The sequence below is a fragment of the Gossypium arboreum genome, chromosome 8 (assembly GCF_025698485.1).
Source record: "Gossypium arboreum isolate Shixiya-1 chromosome 8, ASM2569848v2, whole genome shotgun sequence".
In the NCBI taxonomy this organism is placed as follows: Eukaryota; Viridiplantae; Streptophyta; class Magnoliopsida; order Malvales; family Malvaceae; genus Gossypium; species Gossypium arboreum.
Window position 1 is genome coordinate 133,434,254 of NC_069077.1, and position 26,897 is coordinate 133,461,150.

The 26,897-nt window shown below is 35.2% G+C and overlaps 1 protein-coding gene and 1 long non-coding RNA gene across 13 annotated transcripts; both read left to right on the top strand.

Moving 5' to 3' along the window:
• Window positions 1-244: 244 nt before the first annotated feature.
• On the top strand, window positions 245-7,897 carry LOC108469566 (cellulose synthase A catalytic subunit 3 [UDP-forming]-like). Of its 12 annotated transcripts, none has more exons than XM_053031840.1 (17): window positions 443-610; window positions 699-765; window positions 1,004-1,055; window positions 1,201-1,375; window positions 1,789-1,984; window positions 2,189-2,406; window positions 2,506-2,578; window positions 2,694-2,892; window positions 3,188-3,454; window positions 3,573-3,918; window positions 3,996-4,133; window positions 4,457-4,582; window positions 4,669-4,881; window positions 5,017-5,281; window positions 5,403-5,605; window positions 6,078-6,428; window positions 7,036-7,897. In XM_053031840.1, exons 4-17 carry the CDS (start codon window positions 1,352-1,354, stop codon window positions 7,618-7,620), a joined length of 3,204 nt encoding a protein of 1,067 aa, XP_052887800.1. In that variant the 5' UTR covers window positions 443-610; window positions 699-765; window positions 1,004-1,055; window positions 1,201-1,351; the 3' UTR covers window positions 7,621-7,897. The 12 variants fall into 12 exon arrangements, with proteins under 12 accessions (XP_052887801.1, XP_017625948.1, XP_017625947.1 ...); XM_053031838.1 differs by having other exon boundaries at window positions 699-725; window positions 951-1,055; XM_053031839.1 differs by having other exon boundaries at window positions 699-725.
• Window positions 7,898-15,699: 7,802 nt separating this feature from the next.
• On the top strand, window positions 15,700-16,255 carry LOC128296469 (uncharacterized). The gene is made up of 3 exons (XR_008287082.1): window positions 15,700-15,758; window positions 15,858-15,887; window positions 15,988-16,255. It is a non-coding gene; the product is annotated as an uncharacterized LOC128296469 (long non-coding RNA).
• Window positions 16,256-26,897: the final 10,642 nt, after the last annotated feature.

Consider the following 26,897-nt stretch of genomic DNA (forward strand, 5'->3'; position numbering starts at 1 on the left):
TCAGGTTAAGTAAGAATTGAAAAAAATTTAATTTTTTCGACTTCAACTATTAAAATTTTAAATGAAATTTAAATAGTAAAAAGTATGATTATTTGAATTTTACCTTCAATTAAATTAATTAGACTATAAAATAATATTAATTTAGAGAAAATATTTCAATCGAGTTAAAATTTTTTAAATTAAATAATTAAATTAATTTTTTAAATTTTTTAAATATTTTAATAATTTATTTGAACCAATTATTTTAATGAATTGGATCGATCCTTACAAATTTTAAAAACTTTGGTGGAAGGTATAAATTATAAAACTCAGATTGGGTCGGAGCTAGAACCGGCCCGCCCGGTTGCCATCTCTAAATGTCGGCAGTCTTCCGGATACTGGTCCGGGTCCGGGTGTGTTGAAGGAGCTCGTTGTTTCACTGTCACTTTCGTTTCTTGTAAGTAAGCTTTTCTCTGCTTTAGAACAAGAGCTATTATTTCATTTACTTTTCTCTATCTTCTTTGGGAAGGGAGAGAGAGAGAGAGAGAGAGAGAGAGAGAGAGAGAGAGAGAGAGCTCTTTGTTACTCTGCATTGCTTGTCTCTTTCGTTCCTCAATTCTTCATTTGCAAGGTTGGTACATCACTTTTCTCTCTTAGATTTCCATTTCTCTCGCTGCTTTCCCGCAAGATCTGATGTAGATTTGTTCTCCTTTTGCAAGAGATTGAAGCCAATTTGTCGCTTTTGAGTACGATTTCGCTTTTTATGCGTCCAACTCTTTTTCTCATGTTTGTTTTCACTCTAAAACTTGTGGTTATATAGCCTTAGCTTTGGATAATGTTTTTTTGGTTTATTCGCGAATTTGTTTTAATATTTTGAAATATATTGTGTTTGATTTGTAATCGCATTCCGTTATAACGTTTTTTGCTCTTGAATTTACAATCGGAGTAGTTAACTCTTTCTATTTTCTCAGTCTGATTTCGCATAGAAACCTCAGATCGTGGTTATTTTGGTTAACTCTTTCAGTTGGAACTCAATTAAGTGGCGTTTGTCGTACATATGAAGAAAATATTAAACGGTGGAATCTCTAAGAATAAGATACTTCAAATTTAGTTGCATTTTCCATTAAAAGTACTTTCTTGGAAATAGTTTCCGAGGCATGGGAAATGCTAGTTAGTGAACGATAATCTCTTTTCTCATTGTTTATTTATTTATTTTTTCAGATTTGAGATCAACAACTTACTCTTGAAGTGGAGGATTAATTGAAGTGAATTGCTACATTCATCTGTAAATAAAAGGCATGCACATGTCTTATTGATATTTGGACGACCTGTTATATCCCTTGTTCTCAGCTAAAGAAAGAAGCACGTGACAATGGAATCGGAAGGAGATATTGGGGTATGCAATGAAAGAAATATTCATAGTTGTCTCCGGTTTGCTGTTTGCTTTATTGATTAGAAAAGTTGAAGGCAAAAGAAAATTAAACCACGTATGGGTCCATTATTCTTCTTGGCTAAAAATTGTATCCCAGTTAAGCTAAATACCTGCAACATGTCCTCTAGTAAAAACTATTGCTTTTTGGTTCCATGATTTTAAGGAGTTCGAGTTGACCATGTTTGCAATTGGTTTCCTGAATTTATTATGACAATCACAACCTAGTTATCACTGCTTGCGATGATTTCCCTATACCTTCTGTTTTCTTAGTACTTATAGTTGGACATTTTTGGTAGGTTTAAATGTTTATACTTAGATTAACGAAGTCGTCTATTTCTGTTGCTAAATGTGTGAATTGTTACTCTTTGATTGATCAGGGCAAGCCCATGAAGAATCTTGGTGGCCAGACATGCCAAATCTGTGGTGACAATGTTGGCAAAAATACAGATGGTGATCCATTCATTGCTTGCAATGTATGTGCATTTCCTGTATGCAGGCCTTGTTATGAATATGAAAGGAAGGACGGGAATCAGTCTTGCCCTCAATGCAAGACCAGATACAAGTGGCAAAAAGGTACTTTGAACATTAATGTTTTACTAGATATGCACATGGTCCAAAGTTCCACAAATATATATTTGTGAGATATTTTGTTGTTTGTAGGATCTGTTCGTTAACACAAAATGTTGAATACATTTTCACATTATTGTACTCAAATCACCCTTCAATTTTACCGATAATTATCAATGGTTTTCCAATTATAGTTATTACTGGTTCCAGGCAGTCCTGCTATTCTTGGAGACAGAGAAACGGGTGGTGATGCAGATGATGGCGCCAGTGATTTCAATTACTCAGAAAACCAAGAGCAGAAGCAGAAACTTGCAGAAAGGACGCTGGGCTGGAATGCAAAGTATGATAGAGGGGAGGATGTTGGTGCTCCAACTTATGATAAAGAAATTTCTCATAACCATATTCCTCTGCTCACCAGTGGGCAGGAGGTAATTGATTTGCTGTCTAAAAGCTAGTGATTTGATGTGAGATTGATCATGCATAGAATGATGGATTGGAACTTTGCTTTTTCTCTTGGAATATTGTAGGTTTCTGGTGAGCTCTCTGCTGCATCACCTGAGCGGCTTTCTATGGCATCTCCTGGAGTTGCTGGTGGGAAATGTATGAATCCTCTTCCTTTTGTGGCTGAGATCAATTAATTGCACAAACAGAAATTTATTGTTCAGTCGATAGGTACCTATGGGTAGTTGATATAAGTATTGTAATTCCTGTGCAGCGAATATTAGGGTTGTGGATCCAGTGAGGGAGTTTGGTTCATCAGGGTTAGGCAATGTAGCCTGGAAGGAGAGAGTTGATGGCTGGAAGATGAAGCAGGAGAAGAATACTGTTCCTATGAGTACATGCCAGGCTACTTCTGAAAGAGGTCTTGGAGATATTGATGCCAGCACTGATGTGCTTGTGGATGACTCTCTACTGTGCGTTCCTATCTGTTTAATTTCTAGAACTTTTGTGAGGTTTTTTGTTCTTGTGCATAGTTGTCCAGGGAAAGTCAAAAAATTATATGAATCATGATTACACTTTAGTACTTTGTCTATGGTATTTCTGAGTCCTGCAATGTATATAAGTGTGTGTATATTCATACATATTTTGAAATAGGAGAAACCTAGTTTAAGCAACCACTGTGAAATTCTTGGTGTGTGGAACCTGAGTCCTGCTATAAATCTGTCTTGCCTAGTTTAATTGTCAGCACTCTTGCTTCTTAATTTGCAGGAATGATGAAGCTAGACAGCCTCTATCAAGGAAGGTTTCCGTTCCCTCATCTAAAATAAATCCTTATCGGATGGTCATCATACTGCGTCTTGTTATTCTCTGCATTTTCTTGCACTACCGAATAACAAACCCTGTTCCAAATGCCTATGCTCTATGGTTGATATCTGTGATATGTGAGATTTGGTTTGCAATATCCTGGATATTGGATCAGTTCCCAAAATGGCTTCCTGTCAATCGTGAGACGTATCTTGATAGGCTTGCCTTAAGGTGGAATGTTTCTTCCTGCCAATCTCATGAATCCTTGCTAATATTTTGAGCTGTTCTGCCAACTCAGTCCCTGTGATTTTTCTTGTTTTGTGATTTCAATTCCTTGGATGAATTACAGATATGATCGAGAAGGAGAACCGTCGGAATTAGCTGCAGTTGACATATTTGTGAGTACTGTCGACCCATTAAAGGAGCCTCCACTTGTGACAGCCAACACTGTACTATCCATTCTTGCTGTTGACTACCCAGTTGACAAGGTCTCTTGCTATGTTTCTGATGATGGTGCTGCCATGTTAACCTTTGAAGCACTGTCTGAGACATCAGAGTTTGCCAGGAAATGGGTACCTTTCTGCAAGAAGTATAACATTGAGCCTCGGGCTCCAGAATGGTATTTTGCACAGAAGATTGACTACCTGAAGGATAAAGTTCAAACATCTTTTGTTAAAGATCGTAGAGCTATGAAGGTAAGGGTCTGATTGGTTGTGCCATATTGCTCCATATTCAAAATTTCATCATGTTCAATTCTTTGTTTCTGTTGCAGAGAGAATATGAAGAATTTAAAGTTCGAATTAATGGGCTTGTCGCAAAGGCACAGAAAGTTCCTGAAGAAGGATGGATTATGCAGGATGGTACTCCATGGCCCGGTAATAACACCAGAGATCATCCAGGAATGATCCAGGTAGGACAATTTTTTGCATTCATAGAGTATCTACACATGCACCAACCCTGATCAGGATGGCATATGTTCCTAATTTCTAGATTATATGATTCTATGCACTCAAAGGCAAAGTGGACTGGAAAAACTCCAACAGTGCATATTAATGGACGCATGAGAGGAAAACAAATCTGCTTGAGTTATTCCACTCCATTTTCAAGTTTATTGCTTATTTATTTTGTTATCCATATGGTTTTCATTATTCAGAATGAAGTTTATTGGGTTGCCAGAGGTATAAGTAATTTGGATCCATTAATAACTACAATAAGGTTTTGTAAAATTTGTAGGTTTTCTTAGGCCAGAGTGGGGGCCTTGATGCTGAGGGCAATGAGCTGCCAAGGTTGGTTTATGTTTCTCGTGAAAAGCGTCCAGGCTTCCAACACCATAAGAAAGCTGGTGCTATGAATGCACTCGTAAGTTACTTCTTAAATAATACTTTATTTGTATTCTTTGTTGTCTATCATATGTCAATCTAGTTTTCAATGAATCTTTCTTGCAGGTTCGTGTGTCAGCAGTTCTTACGAATGGACCTTTCCTGTTGAATCTTGATTGTGATCACTACATAAATAATAGCAAGGCCTTAAGGGAAGCTATGTGTTTTCTGATGGATCCAAACCTTGGGAAGCAAGTTTGTTATGTTCAGTTCCCACAAAGATTTGATGGTATTGATCGGAATGATCGATATGCCAACAGAAATACTGTTTTCTTTGATGTAAGCAAAATGTTTCACTCATGTAGATGATGTTACTGCAGCCATGTAGAATGATTTGTGTGTATCAATTTTTTATAGAACATACTGGCGGTAGAATTCCTTTTGATGCATCTTATATACTTTGTTAAACTATAGATAAACTTGAGGGGTCTGGATGGCATTCAAGGACCTGTTTATGTCGGTACGGGATGTGTCTTCAATAGAACAGCATTATATGGATATGAACCTCCACTTAAGCCCAAGCATAAAAGGGCAGGGGTGCTGTCTTCACTCTGTGGGGGTTCTCGGAAGAAGAGTTCAAAATCAAGTAAAAAGGGATCAGACAAGAAGAAATCTGGCAAGCCTGTTGATCCTACTGTACCAGTATTCAGTCTAGATGATATAGAGGAGGGTGTTGAAGGTAAAATGCACTTTTTTGTCTTTTGAGTTAAGTGGTGATTGTTATGTATTAGTTCCATGCCTTTTTTGGCCTAATGAGGAAAAGCCCTTCCATTTCCTACATTGTGCCTATGTGAAATTAGGTGCTGGGTTTGATGATGAAAAGTCACTACTAATGTCGCAAATGAGCCTGGAGCAACGTTTTGGACAGTCTGCTGTTTTTGTTGCCTCTACCCTTATGGAGAATGGCGGTGTTCCTCAGTCTGCTACGCCAGAAACACTTCTTAAGGAAGCAATTCATGTTATCAGCTGTGGATATGAAGACAAAACAGACTGGGGAAGTGAGGTAAGTTGTTCTCCTTCTTGTCCCTTTTTTCACTGCACCTAAAAGTTTATTGCTCATCTTAAGATAGTGTGGTTCCTTTATATGTAAAATTGATATCTGGATTTATAGCTATTCAGTTGATGTTCATAATATACTGAATTATTTACAATGATTGTTTTAGGGCATTAGAAGAAGAAAAGAAAGAGTATAATATAACCCAAAAAAAAATTACTGTTGAATATAAGCTTGTTTTGGGTGCATTTTGTGCTCCCAGATTAGTGACTCTATATTCAAAACTCAGTTTTGAATTTTAGAATTGCCATTCTGGGAAGTCAGACAAATGTTTGATTTTATTCCAATTTAAATTTCAATTTTTGTTGCTTGTGCAGGATAATCTCTTGTCCTTTATGCATGTATTTTTGTTGAATCTTCTTAACATCTTTCTCCAATCTGCCATAGTGGACTTAAACTTTCATGTTCCTTTTGCCTACAGATTGGATGGATCTATGGTTCTGTTACAGAAGATATTCTTACTGGATTCAAAATGCATGCCCGTGGTTGGCGGTCAATTTACTGCATGCCAAAACGCCCAGCCTTTAAAGGGTCTGCTCCTATTAATCTTTCAGATCGTCTCAACCAAGTGCTTCGATGGGCCCTTGGTTCTGTGGAAATTCTTTTTAGTAGGCATTGTCCTATCTGGTATGGTTATGGTGGTAGGCTGAAGTGGCTTGAACGATTTGCATATGTTAACACTACCATCTACCCAGTCACCGCCATTCCTCTTCTCATGTATTGCACATTGCCTGCTGTCTGTCTGCTCACTAACAAGTTCATTATCCCACAGGTTAGTCTTTTCTACATAATCAATGTTTCATTTGCAAAAATGCACATGGACTTATCACCTAACATAGACTTATCTATTAGGAAGGTCGGTCAATTAACAATTTAAAGTAATTAATATAAATTAATAATTCATGTTATATTCATTATTTTTTATTTTCAAAAATTTACTTTTACTTAAGGTCATTCAGGTCCATGTCAATACAGTCCCTATGATTTTGGTTCAGATAATTTTTTATGGTTTAAGTTGTTGAATTTCTATGGTCAAATAAGGTTGGCTAGTGGTTAGATGGGATCTTTTGGCTGCTGAGGAGAATTAACTGGTTTAATTGCACATATAACTAACCTCACTTACCTTCAACTTGATTGTCATTTACCTTAAATTTGTATTTTTAATCGGTATCCTTTTATTATTTTATAGGTTATTTGAACTGTTATGAGTCTGGAAATAATTCATGTGAAGATACAGTCTTCTCTGAAAAAGACCTTATTCACATACTTTTTGATAGATTATTAGTGCTTTCCTAACTCCCAACAGTTTTGTTATGGTGAAAGCTACAAATGGGTGAATCTTATGTTAATTTCTGTTGTTTGATTTGCTGTGACTGCAGATTAGTAACATTGCAAGTATATGGTTTATATCTCTCTTTCTTTCCATCTTTGCAACTGGTATTTTAGAAATGAGGTGGAGTGGTGTTGGAATAGATGAGTGGTGGAGAAACGAACAGTTTTGGGTTATTGGTGGTGTCTCCGCACATCTTTTTGCTGTTTTTCAAGGGCTTCTCAAAGTTCTTGCTGGCATTGACACTAACTTCACCGTTACCTCGAAAGCATCAGATGAAGACGGAGATTTTGCGGAACTTTACATGTTCAAATGGACAACCCTTCTCATCCCACCGACTACTCTCCTTATTATAAACTTGGTAGGGGTTGTTGCAGGAATCTCTTATGCCATCAACAGTGGTTATCAATCATGGGGTCCTCTCTTTGGTAAGTTGTTCTTTGCCTTCTGGGTGATCATCCATCTCTACCCCTTCCTGAAGGGTCTAATGGGACGGCAAAACCGGACACCGACCATCGTTGTTGTATGGTCAATTCTGCTTGCCTCCATTTTCTCTCTGTTGTGGGTACGGATTGATCCCTTCACCACTAGAGTTACTGGGCCAGATGTAGAGCTGTGTGGAATCAACTGCTAAGTTCATAGAAAAGGTGGGAATGAACGAATTATGATGTTGTCTTTAATTAAAACTCAGTTCACATCATGTGCAGTATATATATATAGGTCATATAATATCATGTTTTATCAGGAATGTGATGTAACATTTTGGACATGCCTTAAGGTTACAGCCTGTGGAAAATACTGGTATTTATTCAGGTATATGCCTGTGGAAAATACTGGTATTTATTCAGGTATATACATACACATTATTAGAAACTCATGAATGAATGAATGGGTTTAGTCTTCAATCAAAACTACTATGTTCAGTATATATGCCACACGTTTATACAACAAGAGAACTTCACCAACTGATTCATAACACCCCTCTAACAGAGTCTAACAACACTCTTAACAGAATCTAACTGACACAATTACTTTAACATTCCCCCTCCAGTATGTTGACACAAAACACTTGCAGCAACAACATTCATTCGATCATGACAACGAGCAAAAGCTCCAACCGTTAATGATTTGGTCAACACATCAGCCACCTAATCACAACCGGGAACAAAACTCACGCACAGCTGATTACTAAGAACCTTTCTCGAACAAAATGAATGTCCAACTCCAAATGTTTAACCTTAGCATGTAGAACAGGATTAGCAGCTAAGGATACATTACTAGAATTATCACACCAAAAATTGGTGTACCACGAAGCTTTATCCCTATCTCAGTCAACAAAGAATGAAACCACGTTAACTCGAATGTCACATTAGCTAAACTTCTATATTCAGCCTCTATCCATATCTCAGTCAACAAAGAATGAAACCACATTAACTCGAATGTCACATTAGCTAGGCTTCTATATTCAGCCTTTGAAGTAGACTGGGATATAACACTTTATTTCTTGGATATCCAACCAACAAGATTATCACCAAAATACACAAAGTCCAGAAGTAAACTTGCGATCTTCAAGTGAACTCACCCAATCAGCATCACTAAAACCAATTAAACTCATACTCAATGCTTGAAACAACAACCCATAATCAATTGTACCCTTGACACACGCAAGATACGTTTTACAGCTCTCCAATGCACATCATGAGGTTTATGCATATATTAACTAACTTTATTGACAACAAATGACAAATCAGGGCGAGTTAAACACAAGTACTACAAACTACTGACAACCTGCCAATACAATGTACCATCTGACAATGGCGACCCAACCAAGGATGTGAGAGTCGGAAAACTCACCATAGGAGTGTTTACTGGCTTGTCATTCGCCATGTTTGCGCGTTCTAACAACTCACGAGCATATTTTTGCTGAGACACATACATCCGATCCTTATGTCTAAACACCTTAAGCCGAAGAAAGAAATTCAGCTCCCTTAAGTCTTCTAGAGAAAACTGACGATCAAAACATGAGATAACAAAATCTAATTCAACACAATCACCGTCTGTAACGATAATATCATCAACTTACACAAGAAAATAAACACTTTCAGCAGTTATGTGCTTGTAAAATAATGAAGAATCAGCTTTTAAAGCCTTAAATTGCAATTGTTGTACTAAAAAATTCCTCAACTTTTCAAACCATGCCCCTTGTTTAAGACCATATATGACCTTATTCAACCTACATGCCAGAGGTTGTCCATGAGCATCAAACACCTCAAACCCGGGAGGTTGCTTCATGTAAATATCTTCAGCTAGTTCTCCATTCAGAAACACATTGTTCACATCAACTTGTCGAAGCTTCCACTTTTGAGATATAACTAAGGCAAGAATCATGCGTACAGTATTTGCTTTGACAACTGGACTAAAGGTCTCATGCTAGTCCAGTCCAGCTGCTTGAGAGAATCCTTGAGCCACCAAGCAAACCTTATTACGTGCCACACTTCCATCAGGATTCTTTTTTTATTTTAAACAACCATTTGCAACCGACTAAAGGTCGATCAGCCGGTACTGGAACTAAATCCCACGTATGATTCCGAATTAAGGCTTGAAGCTCATCATGTACTACTTGCTGCCAAGAAGGAATCGTCATTGCCTCATGAATAGTTGAGGGCTCCACATCACCAACTATTGTCGTATAGGCCTTCGGTTTGTAAACCCCCATTTTACTTCTAGTCATCATGGGATGGCAATTCACTAAAATAGGCACCTGCTGCTCAATAGGTGGAGTAGACACCGGCTACTCAACCGTTGGTTCTGAAGTACCCACTGAACTCATTGAAGGAGAGACAAGGGCATCATTAGAAGAAGAACCCAAGACGCTAGCATCTGAAGAAGAACCCCAGACACCAATATCTCTAGCTGAAACCAAAATAGGTCAAGATTGTGCTGAACTCACTAGTACAAGAACCATGAACACTGGCAAGGTAGTAACAACTCTTGTTTAACGACTAGCATTGTCGTCAGTAACGGATACTTCAGAAGCAAATGCTTGAACAAATGGAAAAACATTCTCATCAAATTGAACATGTCAAGAAATGTAAACATGACTAGATCGATCAACACATTTATACCCATTGTGAATTGAAGCATAACCAATAAACGTACAGGGTGCTGACCTATACTGCAGCTTGTGTCGATTATACGGTCGAAGAAGTGGATAGCAACAACATCCAAACACACGAAGCTGATGATAATCAGGTTTGTGATCGAAGAGCTTCTTTCTTGGAGATACACTATTTAGTACCTTCGTGGGAAGAACATTCATAAGGTGCATGGCTGTAGCAAACACATTAGCCCAATAAGAAATGGGCAAAGAAGCTTGAGCTAACAACAATAGCCTTGTTTCAATAATCTGTCGATGGCACCATTCTACTAAGCCATTCTGCTCAGAGGTATGTGGACAAGACACGCGATGAAGAATTCCACATTGTTGAAGATACGAGGTAAAGGGCTGAAACTCCCCACCTCCATCGGTCTGAATTTGTTTAACACCTAACTGTAGTCAACACAGGTCTTAAATGACACAAAGGCATGAAAAGCATTAGATTTCTTTTTGAAGAAAATATATCAATGTGTGCTGTGAGAACGAATCTACAAATAACAAGTAGTATTGATAGCCAGAAGAGTAATAAGGAGCTAGTTCCCACACATCAGCTACCACAAGTTCTAAAGGTGTAGTATACACTGAATCAGAAGAAACAAATGGTAATTTGTGACCTTTACCGAGTTCACATGCATTACATAATAAGTAACTCTTATTTCTAGAGATTCTAACATTACAAGCATCCAAAAAACTGCGAACAACTCCATGTGACGGATGATCCAATCGTCTATGCCACTGGTCAAATTGAGCATTTGACCCCTGTTGTTGAGGAGACCCTGCACTAGTTGTACTTGCAGCATTAAAGGCAGACTCAAACTTTGCAGTATCAAATTGATACAACCGATTCAATTCACTTCCGCAAAGCAACGTCTGATGAGTATCCAGATCCTTGACAAAGCAATAGTTAGGATAAAACTCAAAAACACACCATTGTCCTTTGCAAACTTCGAAACAGACAACAAATATTTTCAAATATCAGGAACATACAATAATTCCTTAAGCAACAATAGACTAGAATCTTTAGCTAAGATAGAGCACCCACTAACACGCGTAATAGGTTGAATCTAATCAAAGGCAAAAGGAGAGTGAAACTGCTGACTTGAACCATGGTGAACCTGATCTGCCTCATAAGTTAAAGGTTGAATCTATTGAAATGGACCATGTACTACTGGATCAGGAACATAGTGATGAGACTGCAACCCAGACCAAGTTGATCCACTACCCGTATAGGACATATATGCAGTAATGGGCTTAAGAACCACATGGACACAGATCCAATCCAGTTAGAATTCTCATTATTAGCCCTCATTCTGGGGTTTTCTCCCTCGCTGTCAGACGCCTAATCATACCTGTAGAAGCATATCCGAGCAAGGTGCCCAAACTTTCCACAAATCTAACATTGAGGCCTCATGCTACCACTACGTCATCCTCTATCTCGACCTCGATCGCGACGAGAGAACTCAGATCCACGAGATGATCGAAACATCTCTAGCGACAGTTGTCCAGCATACGATGGAACATCTGGTGCCAAAACAGTCTTGCTTGCCACCGCAACATTCGTCATAAACGAAGCCTGAGATAAATGGCCTTGCTGTCGAGCCTCAGCATCCAACAGAGCAGTCGTGACTCCTTGGAGATCAAATGGAACTCTACTGGTAGTGATAATTAACATCACATGGTCAAATTCCGTTGGTAAATATTTAAAATAGTACTGTTATTCTTCCATCGATACTCGTTAACCACACCCTGCCAATGAATCACAAAGATGTTTGATCTCTACTAAATAGGCAGACATTGACAACTCATTTTTCCGAACACTATGCAACAACGATCGATAGCGCATGGCCTTAGTGGTTGAGTGAGACCCAAATATACGCATAAGAGCTTCCCACAACTCAAAAGACAAATCAAAACTCCCAACTAGCTGATTATGCAACGAGGGGCTAACGGGCGAGAGCAGCCATGCGGCGAGCGCAGAATCTTGCTATTCATAGCGCACATACATCGGATTCTCAACTAAAGCACCATCATCATCAACCACCATTTTTTGAGGAATGGTAACTATCCCATCTATAAACATTTATAAGTGATGAATCTTAACAATCAACAACATGTATTATTTTCGAGCCAAGAAATTCCCATCATCCACTAGAACGGCCACATTCTGTGACGCAAGAACCAGAAACTTATCTGTTTCTAACTCTACAAACGAAAAATATGCTCTAATACCATATTAGAAACTCATGAATATTCTTCAATCAAAACTACTATGTTCAGTATACAAGCCATACATTTATATAGGGGTGAGCAAAACTCGATTCGATTCGAAAAAATCGAAAAAAAATTCGAATTTCGAATTATTCGAATCGAGTTAATCGAGTTAATCGAATTAATCGAATCAACTCGAATTTTTTTTTCGAATTTCGAATTCGAGTCGAGTTGAATTCTCGAATTCGAATAACTCGAATAATTCGAATAAACCGAATATAAACTATATTTTTAAATTTTTTTAAATTTTAAACTTTTACTAATTACCAAACCCAATTACCCTAAGCCCAAATATTTTATTTTATCCCATTTTTCCTCACCCCAACCCCAAGCCCGTTTGCCCAAAACTTTATTTTCCTAAAACCCAAACCCAATTCCTCCCCCAAATCAATTCAAACCCCCAAGCCCCATGCCATCTCCAGCAGCCAAATCCAATTAATTTTCTTATTCTCTCCAGACTTTGTTTTTCACAAAACCATAAAATTAAACACTGTTATTCAAACCCCTTACTCCCCATTTCAACGAAACCCTTACCCCCATTTCTACGAAAGACTAAACCTTACTGCTTTTGCTAAAAAAATCTTAAAATTAAAATCCTTCTTCTTCTTTTAGTTTATTTCAACCTTCAAATTAAAATTTTTACCTCCAAATCGAGTTCTTTGTTCCTTCCGAGTAATGACCGAGGTACTTTGTTCTTTTCCATTTTAAGCTCAAGTTTTGCATCTTTAAGGTTTGTCTTGACTCTTGAAACATTTTTGAATTATTGAAGACTTTGTTTTGATTCAATGGTTAAATTATTGAAGACTTTGTTCCATCTCGATCGTTATAAATTTAATTTGTTATTAAATGTTATTTATTTCCTAGGGTTTACTAATTTATAAGATTTTTTTAAAACTTAGTTAATTAAGTTTGTATTACTAGTTCAAGTTGTAATTATTAGATTTTTGTATGATTTTTATCCTTATGAATTAACTAATTTTCTTCAATAATTGAAGAAGAAAAAACTACAGCATTAATGTTTATTTATCCATCTGTACATTTATTTTATGAACATCTATTTTTTGGTTAATTGGCACTTAATGTACATCTATTTTCATTAGTATCCACTAGCAATGATTTCCAAAGCAAAATTTCTATGATATCACGACTATGAATACTTTAAATAAGCCATGGCTTTTGGATTGTTTTGTTTATTTGCAAGAATACCAGTAAACATGCTTTTGTACTATTATATTAATTAATTTTTAATTTAACCGATTTATTAGGTTTGATTTTAAATTAATTATTGGTCATGGTTAGTGATTGCAACAAATATTTACTTGTAGATGAGTGATTCAAAGCGAGATGGTTCAACTCAAAGTTCACAAAATTCTTCCCCAAGTAAAGATGATCAAACAACAACCAATGAAAATGTTCGAAAAAGATTACTCCAAGAGCATCTTGTTGGAACCATTTCACCAAATTTGTGACTAAAGAGGGGGAGAAGAGAGCAAGGTGCAATACATGTGATGTTACTTACACCATGGAATCAACTTCGGGTTCTACAACGAATTTGAATAACCATTTGAAAACATGCCTAAAAAGACCTCGAGGTAAGACTTCTAATCCGAAGCAATCGGAATTAGCGTTTGTGAAGGTTAGCCAAGAAACAACAGATTTATCAACTTGGTTGTTTGATAAAGATGCTATTAGAAAAACATTAGTTCGTATGATAATTGTGGATGAACTACCTTTTAAATTTGTAGAGGGAGAGGGTTTCAAATACTTTCTTTCTATAGCACCTTACGGTTTAGTCTTCCATCTCGTTGGACAATTAGAAGGATTGTCTTGATTTATTTAACTCCATGAAGAGTGTGATGAAGAACTATTTTGAAAAAGATATAAGTAGAGTTTGTTTGACTACGACACTTGGACTTCATTGCAGAGGATATCTTATATGGTTTTAACAAGACATTGGGTGGATGATGAGTGGAGGTTGCAAAAAGGATTATAAATTTTTGCCCAATATCCGCTCATAGAGGTGAAAGCATAGGTCAAGCCATTGAAAAATGTCTTGAGATTGGGGATTGAGAGGGTCTTCACTATTACGGTTGATAATGCATCCGCCAATAGTGTTGCCATTGAATATTTGAGAAAGAAATTCAATCATCGAAATGCTTCATTGCAAATGGAAAATTTATTCATATGAGATGTGTTGCACACATTCTTAATCTCATTGTGCAATATGGTATTAAGGATGCTTCGTATCTCGTGGATCGAGTTAGAGGTCTTTGTGAGGTATATAAGAGCATCACCATCAAGGTTGACAAAATTCAACCAACGGGTAAAAGAAGAAATGATAGATAGTAAGGCTCAATTGTGTTTAGATGTGCCTACTAGATGGAACTCAACATATATGATGTTAAAGGTGGCTGAAAAATATGAGCGTGCATTTGAATCATATGTACGTGATGACCATAATTTTTTCTTGATCTTATCTTTGGAGATGGAGTTCCTACATTTGATGATTGGGAAATTGTTCAAGAGTTATAAAAGTATTGGAGCCTTTTATCATCTTACATTGAAGGTGTCCGGATCTTTGCATGTTACCTCTCATTCACTTTTTGAAGTATTGACGGATGTGCATTGTCTTTTGATGGGTGGCAAGATTGTGGAGATCTAGAAATAATTTCTATGACTTCCAAAATGAGAGAGAAATATAATAAGTATTGGGGTGAAGGAAACAAGATCAACATGCTAGTTTACTTGGCGGTCATCTTTGATCCGCGATGTAAAATGAGTTTTTTGGACTTTGGGGTCAACTTGCTTTTTCCTAATGTCGCTAATGACATTATAAAAATGATTGATAAAGAATTGCATTGCTTGTTCAATGAGTATTCTTCTAATCTTTGGGAGAATTGAATTGTTTGAAAGTAGATCTAGTTCTTTGACTAATCTTTGCGTTCAATGGAAATAGATCATCGAAATGAAAACGGGCTTGGCCAAACAAAAATACCTTAAGAAGAAGAAACAAGTTGGATTAGAAAGCAAATCTGAGTTGGATAGATATTTGGGTGAAGATGAAGAAGTAAACAATTCAAGTTCATTTGATTTACTATTGTGGTGGAAAATGAACAGCCCTAGGTTCCTATTCTTGCACAAATGGCTCGAGATATTTTTGCTATTCCTATCTCAACAGCTTGCCTCGGAAAGTGCATTTAGCACGGTGGACGTGTTCTCGATAGTTTTAGAAGTTCTCTAACTCCTCTCATGGTCGAGGCTTTAGTTTGCACACAAGATTGGCTTGAAATCTAGTGATGCCATCAATCTTGAAGATTATGTTGATGAACTTCAAATCATGGAAGACGGTAATATAAAAATTTTAATTTATAAAATAAGCTTTTGTATTATTTATATTAGTAAGCATTCCATAATTTAACTAACACTTTTGTTTTTAAATTTGCTAGATTTATTCAAAATACCCGAAGATCAAGAAGGTAATACACTTAACATTAGTTTATAAAGTTAAGTGTTTATTTAATTTATTTTTGCAAACATTTTTTATCATTTAACTAACTCAATCAATACTTTTACTAGATGTTTCAAGATTATCAACAGTGATTGAAGCACAAGAAAGAAGTTAAACCATTCTATAATGGTTTTTGAACTGATGTTAGTTTGGTTTGGTTTGTTATTGTTGTTGGATAATTGAGCTTTTGTTGTGTTCTTTTTTTTTGGACTGGTGTAGGTTTTTATTGTATTTTAGACTTTTAATTATGTTTTTTTATTACAATGTTGTTGTATTGTTTTTGTTTTTTATTTGGACTCATGAAGAAACTTAAACTATTCTATAATGGTTTTTGAACTGATGTGTTATTGTTATTAGTTTGGTTTGGTTTGTTATTGTTGTTGGTTAATTGAACTTTTGTTGTATTCTTTTTTTTTTTGAGTGGTGTAGGTTTCTATTGTATTTTAAACTTTTGCTCATGTTTTTTTATTATTATGTTGTTGTTTACTTCAACTTATGTTGTTTACTTTGACTTTTACTTATGTTTTTTATTATAATCTTGTTGTATTTTTTTGTTGTTTTTTGGACTAATGTTGTTTATTTAGGTTAATGTTGTGTTGCTTGTATTTATTCACTTATTTACTTTAATTTTTTGTTGTATGTTCATGTTTAAAAACTTTAAAGAAAATTATTTTTTGAAAAATTACATAAAAATAAATAATGCTAGAGTCATTTTTTTAAACTTAACTCGAACAAATATATTCGATTCGATTCGATTCGAATTACATCTCACTCGACTCGATTCGAGAAAATTTCAAATAAAGTTAGGATGATAAAATAAGATTCGAAAACTCGATTAACTCGAAAATTTTCTATTCGATTCGATTCGATTCGATCGAATGCTCACCCCTACATTTATACAACAAGAGTACTTCACTAACTAATTCATAACACCCATCTAACAGAGTCTAACAACACTAACAGAATCTAATTGACATAGTTACTCTAACACACACATATGTTTCCGAATGTAGAAGCAAAATTGAATAGATCAACCTTGATGGCCCAAACTAGTTAATAGATATGTTTCGTTTTGGTTTAGTTTTATATGGGTTGCTTGAATCTATGATTCACACACACTCTCTCATGCATGCAAAATACAAATGTAACACACACCAATAATTTGGTATAATTTATTATTTGGAACACAATATTGGATTTTGAATTGTAGTTTAAGACGCTGTTGAAACAATAAAGATCATTAGTCCATGGCATTAGATTATAGGGATCGAGGCAAATGGTGCATTACTTGATATTGTGCTCTTTTTTTTTCATTAGATAGTTAAAAAGAAGCTACAATTTAATCACTAAGTATTCGGAATTGTTCTTTTAGTCACTTGACTATTAAGTGGTTAACTTTTTTAGTAGGTTTAATAACAATTTTGTCTTTCGCTTTTATACTTTTTGTGTATCGAATCCTAATCCTAATGCTATATAAAATTATAAAAAAACTCAAGATTATTTTTAAAAGCTAGAAAATTCTATATAAATATTCAGGTTATAGTTAAATTATTGCAATAACAAATCTTCATCATTAGTAAATTCATGAAAACGAATAAAAATAGATCAATTTCAATCTCTTAATATTCATTAGGTATAAAGCTTAAATATGATTTAAAGCAAATGTTTATACAAGAAAACTCTAGATTTTATTGCAAGAAACCTAAGATTATTCAATATTGATATATAAGAACAAATATGGCCATTTAATAGAATCCAATAACAAATAAAAAATAAAATAGAACCAGATTAGTAATACTTTCAAGGCGAGTTCCATGTTGAAGAACTTCTTCTAGAACAAATATTATAGAATCTTATAAAATTGACTCTCATGCCATTTTTTTAGCTAAAAGATACAAAATGTATTACAAAATTTCCTTTTTTTAAACTCAATTGATCACATTCATAGGAGTTCGTCTATGTTTCTACTTTACGAATATGATATTTATGGGCATTTCTAATAATATCAAGTGCTATTCCTATTTTGGCATTTCTAATTTCTGGAGTTTTAGCCCCGATTAGAAAGGGTCCAGAAAAACTTTCTAGATATTAATCGGGTATAGAACCAATGGGCATGGGCGATGCTTGGTTACAATTTCGAATCCGTTATTATATGTTTGCTCTAGTTTTTGTTGTTTTTGATGTTGAAACGGTTTTTCTTTAACCATGGACAATGAGTTTCGATGTATTGGGGGTACCCGTATTCATAGAAGCTTTCATTTTCGTGCTTATCCTAATTGTTGGTTCAGTTTATGCATGGTGAAAAGGAGCATTGGAATGACCTTAGTTCCTGAATATTCAGATAATAAAAAGAAAGAAAAAAGTCAAAATAATAATAACATTGAGTATGAATTCCATCGAATTTCCTTTACTTGATCGAACAACCCAAAATTCAGTTATTTCAACTACATTAAATTATCTAATTTCAATTCATTTAAATTATTTTTCAAAACCCAAATCGTAAAAAACAAATTTATATTTTGACTTTTTTTTCTTTTCTCATAATGTGAAACAATTTTCTCTCGCTTATCTAATTTTATCTTCTTTTTTAAATTTTGAATTTTTTATGTTTATATAAATTTTTCTAAATTTTAGAAAAATTCAAATTTTATCATATAATGAAGGTTAAAAGTTGAAAACTAAAACTATTATTATACTAATTAAAGAAACTTCACCATTAATCACTTAATGATGGATAAAAAATTAATTTTAAAATCTTAGTGATGAAATTGTATTTTTAGTAAAATAAATCCAAGAAAAACTCATAATTGTGTCACTAATGCTATAGTTAAATAAATAAATAAATAAATAAAGCTACAAAGTCTTTTTGTAAAATTTTTTGAGAGGAATGACTTTCTTCTTCTCTTTTAACTGGCCAAAAAAAAAAGCCATATTACATGATAGGCATGGAAAATAAGTCATTCAATAAATCTATTAAAATCCTTAATTTCTAGAACAAAATCCGTAACTTCTCTCCTAAATATATTATTTACATATTTAACAGATATTTACATATCTTAATATATTCCCTAGCTTCTTTTCTAATACCCCCTCAAGTTGGTGCGTGAAGATTACAAACCTCCAACTTGCATAGAAGATACCTAAACTATTGTGTCCTCAATGCTTTAGTGAAGATATCAGCTAATTGCTCAGAGCTACGAACATAAACAATTTGAACATGTCCATGTTGAATCTCATCACGAATAAAATAACAATCAGTTTCAATGTGCTTTGTTCTCTCATTAAACACATGATTTGCACTAATATGTAAGGCTGCTTGACTATCACAATACAACAACATAGGATTGGAATAGACAACACCAAGAGACCTTTTAACCATTTCAGTTCACGCACAGTTGTAGCCATGGAACGATATTATGCTTCAGCAGAAGATCTCAACACTATATATTTCCTTTTAGTCTTCAAAGAAATAAGAGAGGTGCCTAGTATAACAAAATACCCAGTGAGAGATCGTCGCATTAAAGGACAACTTCCCCAACTAGAGTTACAATGACATATAGTCGTAGATCACAATCAGCGCGTAAAAGTATTCCTTGTCCAGGACTTCCCTTCAAATAATGAACCATGCATAAATCTGCTTTCTAATGAGCTTTCCTTGGTTGATGCATAAATTGTGTCAAGATATGGACATAGTAGGACAACTCAGGTTGAGTAAGAGTCAAGTAAATCAATCTGATGTGGTCGTTGAGAGCACCAAAAATATCCTATTCCCTGTAAAATAATGAAAAAGAACAGTAAAGGGGAAGTAGGGTCAAATCCTCAGGGATCGGATTATACGAATGCTTGTTTCTCAAAATCTCAAGTAATCGTGCCCAATAAAACTCAAGTGATGAAAAAAAATAAAAAATAATGTAATTAAAGATTTGATTTGGAAAAATAAAAAATAGAATCTAAAGTTGACTGAAATTGTGATTACGAAAATAATAAAAATAATAAAAAGAGTTGAAGGAAAAGAAATTCTTATTGGTAGATTCCAGCCTCTAGTTGTCTCATTCCGCCTTGGGTTCGATCCTCGGCTTTTAAATGGCCCTTCTCAACTCAAGTAAGCCAGTTATAGTGGAAGAGGATACCTACGACCACCAGCTCCAAAGATTAGACTTACGATTTTTAGGGAACCTGACTCTAGCCAGTAATCTATGCTAGATCAACGCTTCTCAATGGCGAATCCCACGCCATTTCGTCTCTTTGGCTCGCCAACCTCTGACGCAGTAAGTTAACAAACCGACTATGCAATCCTTCCAAAACATACAAAGCGGCCGCCTTTGCATATGCTGAAAAGCTTACTTCCTAAGGGTCATGGATGGAAGCGTCAGCCCGTAGTGCGGAGAAACGATGAATACTTAGCGAGAAGGCTAAGTACGGATTCTAGGCCTCAAGAACCCTTTTTGGGGAATATTGACAACTTTCGGCTAAATAGGTTTTAGTGGCTCATGATAATGGTGGAAAAAGAAATAAATATAAAAATGGAAAAGGGAATTTTATTGAAAGAAAATATGAAGAAACAAAAGCCTAGACTTTCAGGGGGAGAGTGTTTACAGAAAAAGATGAACACCAAATAGAGTCACTTCACCCCCTATTTATAGTACTAGGGAGATAGTCTAATTTAACTTAAATTCTAAAAAGATAAATACATTTAATTAAAGATAAATAAAGATAATTAAAATAAAATCTTAAAATTAAATAACCTTAATAATTATCTTAATATTAATTATCCTAATATAAATAAAATGGAGTCTTATAAAATAAGATCCCTTCTTTTTACGTTTTTAGTCATTGTGTCTTCCATGCTCGCACTTTTTGCACAATCTTTTTCCTGTGTCGCATATCAGCCCATTGTGTCTCCAAATTCGCACTTTTGTCCCTTAATTTTGCTTTTGCCTCCAAATCAGTCCCTAATCGATAAAAAGACATAAATAACTCAAATTAGTAGGATTAACCTCAGAATAAACACATGATTAATACATAAAAATACGTTATTCTAGAGTATTATCACAATCTTCCCATCAATCTCTGATAATTTTCTGAATATTCCAACAGCGCACTCTCTGCCAAGGCTAAATGATGATTTTGTTCGATGGGAAAACCAGATGGTTTAGCATTCAATAACCCAACTTCGCTAATAATATCCAAAGAAGATTTTTGTTGGAAAAAAAATCCCTTCGCAATTTTGTACCATTTCTATGCCCAAATTTTTTTCAATATTCCCAAATCTTTCATATGGAAACAGTACCATAAATAATCTTTAAACTTCTAAATGGCAACACTATTTTTTCGCGCAATAACAAGACCATCAACATACACCAGTATACTCAACTATATCTTGTCTTGATTCAAAGTAAACAATGAATAGTAAAACTGAGACCACTTTAATGCAGTTGTCAACTTCGAACCAATAGCGAGGGGCCTATCATAACCCATAAAGTGATTTACGTAATCTACAGACTTTGCCAGCTTGTTTGTGTGACAAAACTAGGAGGCATCTTCATGTACACCTCCATACAAGAATGCATTATGAACATCCATTTCATGAAGTTTCCATTTCTTTGTTACCACCATCGAAAGAAACATACGAACAGTCACCATTTTTTATACGGGGGTGAAGGTCTCACTGTAATCAATTCCTTCAATCTGATTATTGCGAAGAATCACCAATCAAGCTTTATAACGTTTAACTAAACCATTTGAATTATATTTGGTCTTGTAAACCTATTTACTCCCTATAGCTCATTTTCCCGGTGGTAAATATTCCAAAGTCCATATCCCATTAGCTTTAAGAACCTCAATTTCTTTTGTCATAGCTTCTTTCCATCGAATATCTTTTATGGCTTGAACTTTTGAAGTAGGCTCCTTTTCGGCTACCATAGCTACTAGAAAAGAATGATGTTTTGGAGAAAAATTGTTGCAATTTACATAATGTGATATAGGATAAGAGATACCTGGGGACAAAATTGGTTTGGATGAATATGTAGAGGGGCTTATTCGTTGTGCAGTATATGTCACAAAATCTCGCAGTCAAGTAGAAATTTCTTTTGTTCTATGACCACGCCCAAGTTGTTTTTAAACAAATTGACTTGAGAATTCAGTAACACCTTTTGTCATCGTTATCACATTGAATCACGGTTGAATTCTCAAGTACCTCACTTTCTTCGACTTCATTCAACTCATCATTAGCATGGTTGGTGATACTGAAATAAGTATTTTGTGCTAGTTCTGGTTGTGCACCCTTCTTACTAACATCAAATGGAAATTCATATTCAGAAAACACAATATTTCTCGATACAAAATACTTTCCTATATCAAGATCATAAACTCTCCACCCTTTTTTTCCAAAATGATATCCTACAAACACACACCATTGACTTCTGCTAGCAAACTTTTCTTTCTTCTTAGTCAAGTTTTGAACATAACAAAGGCATCTAAAAGTTTGAATATGATTATAACTAGAAGGTTTACCAAACAAGATCTCATAAGGAGTTTTTCCTCCCACTAGTTTAAAAGATGTCCGGTTGATTAAATATCTAATCGTCAAAACACATTATCTCCAAAACTTGATGGGAAGATTGCCTTGAAATCTTAAAGCTCTAGCTATATTTAATATATGGTGATGCTTCCTCTCAACACGACGATTCTGTTGAGGTGTTTCTACACATGAAGTCTAATATAAAATTCTATTTTTAGAAAAATAGTCTTTCAAACACGTAAAAAATTTAGCCCCATTATCGCTTCTAACTACTTTTACATCTTTATAAAATTGTCTTTTAGTCATAGCAAAGAAATTATGCAATACAATGCCCACTTCTATTTTTTCAGTCAACAACTATATCCATACAAAACACCAGAAGAAGCATTAACACGATAAGGTCCCCAAAAATTACAATGAATTAATTCAAAATTTTCATTTGCTTTAATGTCATTAGAAACAAAAACTTATCTTATTTTCTTAGCTCTTAAACAAATGTCACATGGTTTATTCTTCACTAAACTATTACTCAGTTTAATATAAGGAAGAGATTCTATTGTTTTTACAGACGGATGCCTTATCCTCCTATGCTATAATTCAAAGGAATCTACATGACTAGCCTTGCATACTTGGACTGATGTTGTCGACTTCAAACAGTAAAGCCTCTTGCATTGTTCACCCGCTCCAATCGCCATCCTCGAGGTGCGGTCTTGTATAACACAAATTTTATTAGTAAATTGGGCATTACAATTAGATCTATCAACCAACTGTGATACAGATATCAAATTGCAATTCAAGTTTGGAACATAAAGAACATTGTCTAGTTTGATAAGTTTTCCCAAACAAACCAATCCCTCCTTCAACGCCATTACCTCCTCACCATTAGACAAACCAATTGGACATGCCTCAATTTCTTTCAAATTTGTTAAAAAATCTAAAGTATCTGTCATATGTTAGGAAGCACCCAAATCAATGATCAAACTTAGATTACTCTTGCCATTCAACTTTTTGCTAGTACCCAATTTGCATGTTTTCAAAAAATTGAGAAAGAGTGTCCATTGTTCAATTGTTTAGGTCTTATACGTTGTACATTCCCCTATTACTGCCATTGATGATAATGGTTGCCCAATTACATGAGTTGTATTCACCTTTGGCGCATTACTACGTCCTTGCCCTACACTCTGTCCCCCTTTTCCACGTCCAGTCCCTTTGGATCGGTCACCCTACCATTTCGGATATCCAATAAGTTGGAAACAAGTTTCAGAATCATGTCCTTTTCTTTTGCAATGTGAGCAAACAATTGATTTGTCTCTCATTTATGTTTTATACTTTCGACCTCCTATTTTGGTCTGCATAAAAATTTCACAACTTCTCCATGTTCCTCCTTCCCTTATGAAGTTTTTTTAATGCATTCTTCTTAGCACACCAACAAGAATGCCTTGTTTAAGTTTGGCAATGAATCTGTGCTCAAAATATTGGAACAAGTAGTTCCATATAACACATCTTTAAACCCCATAAAAAATTGATGAAGTCTCTCTTCTTCTCATTTCTTGTCGAGTTCAGTTCCAATATTACAATCACATTTTCCACAATAGTAGATGGGAATTTGCTCATAATTTGCAAGTTCTTCCCATAGTTGTTTCAATTTCCCATAGTAAGTCACAATTAGAAAACCTCTCTATTTATAGTTGGCAAGTTCTACCTTAATCTACTAAACACGAGGTCTATTAACAATAGAGAATCGTTCTTTGATATCCTCCAATAAATCCTTTGCAATCTCTATATAAGTTATAGTAGAGTACAGGGTTGGCTCGATTGTATTGAGCATCCATGAAACCAACATAGAATTTATAGTCCACTAATCCTCCAATTTAGAGGAATCATTATCAAGTTGTTCAATTTTTCCATCAATAAATTTGAATTTATTTTTAGCCCTCAACGCAATTCGCATAGCTTTAGCCTAGGATTATCACTCAAAGTCAACAAGTAGGTGGAAGCAGGTTTCTTTCTTTCTATGTTCATGGTTATTTTGTTTTTCTATGGCTCTTGATACCATGTAAGAACTTTTGAACGGAATGACTTTCTTCTTCTATTTTAACAAGAAAAAAAAGAGCCATATAAATATATGATAGGCATGGAAAATAAGTCGTCCAATAAATCTATTAAAATCCCTAATTTCTAAAACAAAATTCTTAACTTCTCTCTTAAATATATTATTTACATATTTAATGGCAAAATAAGGCCCACAGGCCAATTTTTTTAATTAAGATTTTACGCCATTTTAAAATTAATTAGGGATATAGGTCGATTTAACTGGAAAACGCACCTAGCCACGTCCAACTGGATGAGCTTTCTGGTAAGCTTAGCCAGCTAGGCATGCTTATTAGTTCTCCTTCTTAGGGTTAAGGTTTTAATTTTATTAGGGTCAAGGTTTTGGTTTTGGGTATTTTAAAAGTGTTTAGGGTTTTCGACTTAAATGGAAAAAAATATTAAATAGTTTTGAGGGGTCGGGGATGTGATAATGCACCTTAACACACATACATTTCATATGTCACAACGAGATAAGACCATGACCTTAGAAACCCATTGTGGGAAAATTCGGTTTCAAGGTAATAATATTTGATACAATCAGGGGTTGAATTCAATGTGAAGGTCCCATCCGGTGGCCGTGATACGGTCACGGGTTCAAATATAATTAAAGAGCCAAATGACGATCGTTACGCAATCAAGAGTTCAAGCTTTTTGGATACCCACAAACAATTTCCTATATATAAACCATACATAAGATTGAGGCATTAATTATACGGAAAAACTCTAGGGACTTCTTGTGTAATCAACGTAATTTTTTTTCTCTATTTTCAAGCAGCCAGTATCTCTTGTAACACTTCTTACCCATATTCGACACCGAAAACAGGGTACAAGGCGCTACCGGACATAAACTCACACAATCATACAAAATTGAGACCTTAATTTTCTTCCAAATTTAAAACATTTCATTCACATGCATATCGTCCCTTTTATGGGCCTTCGAGTCTCAAAACATACATTGGGTGTGATTCGAGACTAAACTAAGAACTCTCGAAACTTATACAACACTTAGAAAATTTTCCTATTTTGGAAGGTCACACGCCTGTGTGTGTAGGCCGTGTGGTCATATACGCCCATGTGACTTGGGACACGCCCGTGTCTTTAGCCCGTATAACTCTTTATTTATGATGTCATCAACTAAATTGAGGTCACACGGCCAAGTCACATGCCCGTATACTTAAGCCATGCCCTCCACACGGCTGAGACATAAGACCGTGTCTCTACCCATGTGTTTACTACTGAGCATTCTGTTTTACCTAATTAGGGTGCAAGGGATACACGACCGGATCACATGCCCATAGGGCAGACCGTGTGTCACACACGGCCAAGACACATGCCCGTGTGTCTACCCGTGTGGACAACTTTGAGGTTATTTTCCAAGCTTTTTGTCACCCTCAATAACACAAGTACACTTGCACATCTCAATGACATCCTACATGGCATAAATGAGCACTTACACATTCATAAACATGTCTCATACATGTCAATTTCTTTCAATTTATACTTGCTTAAAACTTCATATTTTATTTAGACCAAGCTTACCAAATCATATGCAATATGTAACATCAATTTACTTCCATTTTATACATTCATGCCTTAGATGTTATTATGCCATTTACTCACAATTTCATCATCAAACATCCATGATCATATCCACAATTCATCCATGCCAAATGAATTTAACCACAACATGAGTGACCTTAGCATATGCATGCATATAACTTAACATATTTCAAATTGTATAAACTCTTTCTTTCTATACTTTCTTAACCATTTTAATAAGCAATTAGGCCAATATTTCCTTTCACTCATAACTGATCAATCATAATTCAAATGAACAAAATTTTCTATCTCACCAATCAATTGGGCCTCTAAAGCCTAACATATAGTCATCAACCGTGTTTACATGCATTTATACATCATGTCCATAAATCAAAAATTATAGGGCTATCTCAAAGTCACTTTCATAGTGATTATACCTCACAATATCATAAAGTCAATACTTAAAATCTTTATGTACATACCTGTACCATCTCGTAACATAACCACTTACTTTCTCATCTTTGGCATACCCTTTGAACACTTGGAATACTAAATGGATACACGGAAAGTCTTTGCACATAAGTGCCACATATGTAGCTAAAGTTACATCATATCTCATATCATATAAATGCTTACTCACGAGCAAATCTCGGGTCTACTCACATGAGCTGACGGTTGAGATGCAACTAAGCAATGCTGCTCACATAAGCTGTCAGGTATCCGCAACACATGCCGGACTACCCAGCCACTGGTAGACGTACGAGACCAGCACCTGGATCACATAATCACACATACATCACAAATATCCTCAGTGACATGTCACTCGTA

Bases quoted from the DNA above. Each gene is read 5' to 3' on its own strand.
- LOC108469566 (XM_053031841.1), top strand. From the start codon at position 1,352: ATGGAATCGGAAGGAGATATTGGG. The intron at 2,407-2,505 runs GTAATTGATTTG...GGAATATTGTAG, and splicing joins TGCTCACCAGTGGGCAGGAG to GTTTCTGGTGAGCTCTCTGC. The intron at 2,893-3,187 runs GTGCGTTCCTAT...CTTAATTTGCAG, and splicing joins CTTGTGGATGACTCTCTACT to GAATGATGAAGCTAGACAGC.